Source organism: Tachypleus tridentatus, chromosome 8 (assembly GCF_004210375.1).
Source record: "Tachypleus tridentatus isolate NWPU-2018 chromosome 8, ASM421037v1, whole genome shotgun sequence".
NCBI classification, from domain to species: Eukaryota; Metazoa; Arthropoda; class Merostomata; order Xiphosura; family Limulidae; genus Tachypleus; species Tachypleus tridentatus.
The window spans coordinates 51,226,835-51,230,276 of record NC_134832.1 but is presented as its reverse complement, the minus strand read 5'-3'; the positions used below and the strand labels follow the sequence as shown (position 1 = coordinate 51,230,276).

The window sequence follows — 3,442 nt, the reverse complement described above, 5'->3', positions numbered from 1 at the left end:
TAAATGCTGGGAACAAATTAGTGAATACAAAATAATTAATTTAATTTCTGAAATGTTCAGTATGTGTGTTCGTGTTGCTATGAGCTGTGTGAAATACACTTATATTCCTTTCCGAGCCATGTTGCTGTTCAGTTGAAAAAGTCCAGCTTTTCGTGAAGATGGTTTTAGAAACTATCAAATTAATCTTTGTGTTTCTTACTTTTGAATTCTCGGATTTTTGAATAGTGTTTATTTTACGACTAAATGACAACTACACTTCGAATCGGGCCTAATTAACCGCGCATTTAACCAAAATTATTTAACATAACTCTAAAACGACAACGAGTTGAATACGGTTCCTAGTCTTTTGATACATTATTATGTGGCTTAGTCAAAGGGAGATTGACTTGTCATTGGACTGGTGCTGAGTCCACGTGCTTGTGGAAAGGACGTCGGCTTCTCTTTGCGCAGAGGGAAGCTCGTCAGCTGATGACAGTGGCCACCGTTTTGCTAAACGAAGTCAAAGGACCCAAATGAATAACTATTCCTAATGAAAACGTATGTTTTAAATTCTTTCTCTTACATTGCAAACTACGCCACTGTTGATATATATGCAACTTATATATTCATAGTTCTTCTTTCTAAAGCTGATTAATCGAAAAGCACGTTTTTTTTTCGTTTTATAAACACTTTTTGAAACATCTATTTTTAAAACGTCATTTTCAATCAATATGTGCCCATTCAGATATATTTCAGTGACTCCGTTACTTAAACTACAGAACGTTTATAATTCTTTCTATGTGACATTAAAAAAAAAATTCAAAGTGTGTTTCAAATTACTGACAAGTACTAAAACTGTCGTGGACAAAAAACAGTTGTAGAGGTCCATTTAGGGCTCTCACTATGTATAGCTGGTTGTGTAAAACAGTATATATATATTTTAGTAACAGTTTTCCAGTTACTTCTTCAGCTTGTATTGAACAAAAGCTAGGAATAGAGATTCTAAAAGCCTTCTGTCAAGCTTTCTTCTCGCATTATGGGGCTGTGCCCTAAGAATTTCTTGGGCAAAGACCTCAAGATCACAATAACTATACACTGTATCTAAAACTAATTGTTGTGAAAACGAACAAAACAAACTAGCTGTGTAATAAATATTTTTAAAAGTTCATAATACTGTGGTCAGAATACTGTGGTTATAATACTGTGGTCATAATACTGTGGTCATAATACTCTGGTTATAATACTGTGGTCATAATACTCTGGTTATAATACTGTGGTTATAATACTGTGGTCATAATACTCTGGTTATAATACTGTGGTCATAATACTGTGGTTATAATACTGTGATCATAATACTCTGGTTATAATACTGTGGTCATAATACTCTGGTTATAATACTGTGGTCATAATACTGTGGTTATAATACTGTGGTCATAATACTCTGGTTATAATACTGTGGTCATAATCTTCTTCTTCATGTGTCAAATCTGCGGCAGACATCGACGACCATGGCATGCCACACTTCTCTGTTGTCAATCCTCCTTATTAACTCGATGTTGCTCATTGAGTTCTTGGTGACATAGTTATTGAGGATGTCGATTATATTTAGTTCTTTGACACCCTCTGCTTTTCTTCCCTTCTATTTTTCCACATAGCATCTGTTTCTCTATCCCATTCTTCCTACAGATGTGTCCTAGAAATTCCATTTGTCTCTTTCTTATAGTTTTCATGAAGGACCTTTTTTATCCTGCCAGTTCCATGACTTCCACATTTGTTTTTCTTTCAGTCCATGATATTTTTAGCATCCTTCTAAGGAACCACATTTCAGCAGCTTCTAATATCTTCTCTGTATCTTTGTTCAGTGTCCAGCTCTCACAGCTATATAAGAGAACAGACTATACATATGATTTCAAGGTGTTAATTTTAGTGACATTTGTTATGTTCCTGTTTGTGAATATGGACTTCATTTTATTGAAAGTATCCTTGGGCATTGCAATTCTTTTCTTTATTTCTGTGTCACTCTTTGCATTTGATGTCATAGTATATCCAAGATATTTGAAGCTTTCGACTTGTTTTATTCTCACGTCCTTGCCGGTTATGCTACATGTGGGTGTAATTGATTGTTTTGAGATAACCATGCACTCTGTTTTCTTTGCATTTAACTGCAAGCCTTTTTCTTCACTCTCGTCTACTGTTGTTGTGAGGAGTGTCTGTAGATTTCGTTCGGAGTCCGCAATGAGGACTGTGTCATCAGCGTAGCGCAAGTTGTTGATATTGCATCCGCCTACTTTGACTCCCTGATGTTCATTGATGTTTCGTAGGATTATTTCGCTGTATAAGTTAAAAAGATCTGGTGAAAATACACATCCCTGCATCACGCCTCTTTCAATTGGTCTATATTCACTCAATTCATTTTCAATTTTGATAGCTGCCATTTGCTGCCAGTAAAGGTTTCTAAGGATTCTTAGATCTTTAGCATCGATGTTCAGGTCTGACAACATGTCGAATAGGTCACCATGTCTCACTTTGTCAAAGGCTTTAGAATAATCGATAAAACATAGATATAAATCCTTTTGTACTTCCAGTGATCTTTCTATGAGCATGTTTAGAGCGAAAATTGCATTTCTGGTGCCTTTATCGGTTATAAATCCAAACTGAGTATCAGCAATCTCTGGTCTTATCTTATTCCTCATTCTAGACATGAGCACTCTTAAAAGAACCTTGGTAAGATGACTCATTAGACTAATTATCCTGTGCTGCTCACAGTCAGTTGTTCCGGGCTTTTTCGGCAATCCAATAAAGACTGATTTTTTAAAGTCTTCCAGTATTTCACCCGTGTCATAAATAGTGTTCAGTAATTTTGTCACTTCCTGGATTTCCAGTTCTTTTAGGGCTAATAAAAGTTCAATGGGTATGTCGTCTGGACCAGCTGCTTTGCCTTTATGTATCTTCTTCATTGCATGTTCCATTTCATCAGGCATAATTGGAAGGCCTTCTGTGTCTATTTCTATGTGTGGGGTTAGGCTTCTGTTGTCGTTATATAGTTCCCCAATATATTCTGACCATCTGTTAAGTATATCTTTTTTATCCATCAAGATTTCTCCATTCTTAGATTTTAAGCATCCTGTTTTTGCTGATGGAGACTTTCCTGTCACTTCACTAATTTTCTTATGCATATATTTGCTGTCTTTTACCTTGTTATTTTCAATAATGGTCATAATACTCTGGTCTTAGTATTAGTGGTTATAATACTGTGGTCAGAATACTGTGGTTATAATACTGTGGTCATAATACTGTGGCCATAATACTGTGGTTATAATACTGTGGTGATAATACTCTGGTTATAATACTGTGGTTATAATACTGTGGTCATAATACTGTGGTCAGAATACTGTGGTTATAATACTGTGGTCATAATACTGTGGCCATAATACTGTGGTTATAATATTGTGGTGATAATACT

General features: G+C 35.4%; 1 protein-coding gene across 1 annotated transcript; it reads right to left on the bottom strand.

Moving 5' to 3' along the window:
• Positions 1–370: 370 nt before the first annotated feature.
• LOC143223906 (uncharacterized) lies at positions 371–3,197 on the bottom strand. Its single transcript, XM_076452381.1, has 2 exons — positions 2,612–3,197; positions 371–489 (listed from the first exon to the last, which is right to left on the bottom strand). The coding sequence occupies exons 1-2, from the start codon at positions 3,195–3,197 to the stop codon at positions 371–373; spliced, it is 705 nt and encodes a 234-aa protein (XP_076308496.1).
• Between the last annotated feature and the right edge of the window lie 245 nt (positions 3,198–3,442).

Excerpts from the sequence above, each read along its gene's own strand:
- LOC143223906 (XM_076452381.1), bottom strand. The coding sequence starts at position 3,197 with ATGACCATTATTGAAAATAACAAGGTAAAAGACAGCAAATATATGCAT. Across the intron at positions 490-2,611 it reads TGGATTTATAACCGATAAAG|CAAAACGGTGGCCACTGTCA; the intron begins GCACCAGAAATG and ends GACTTCGTTTAG.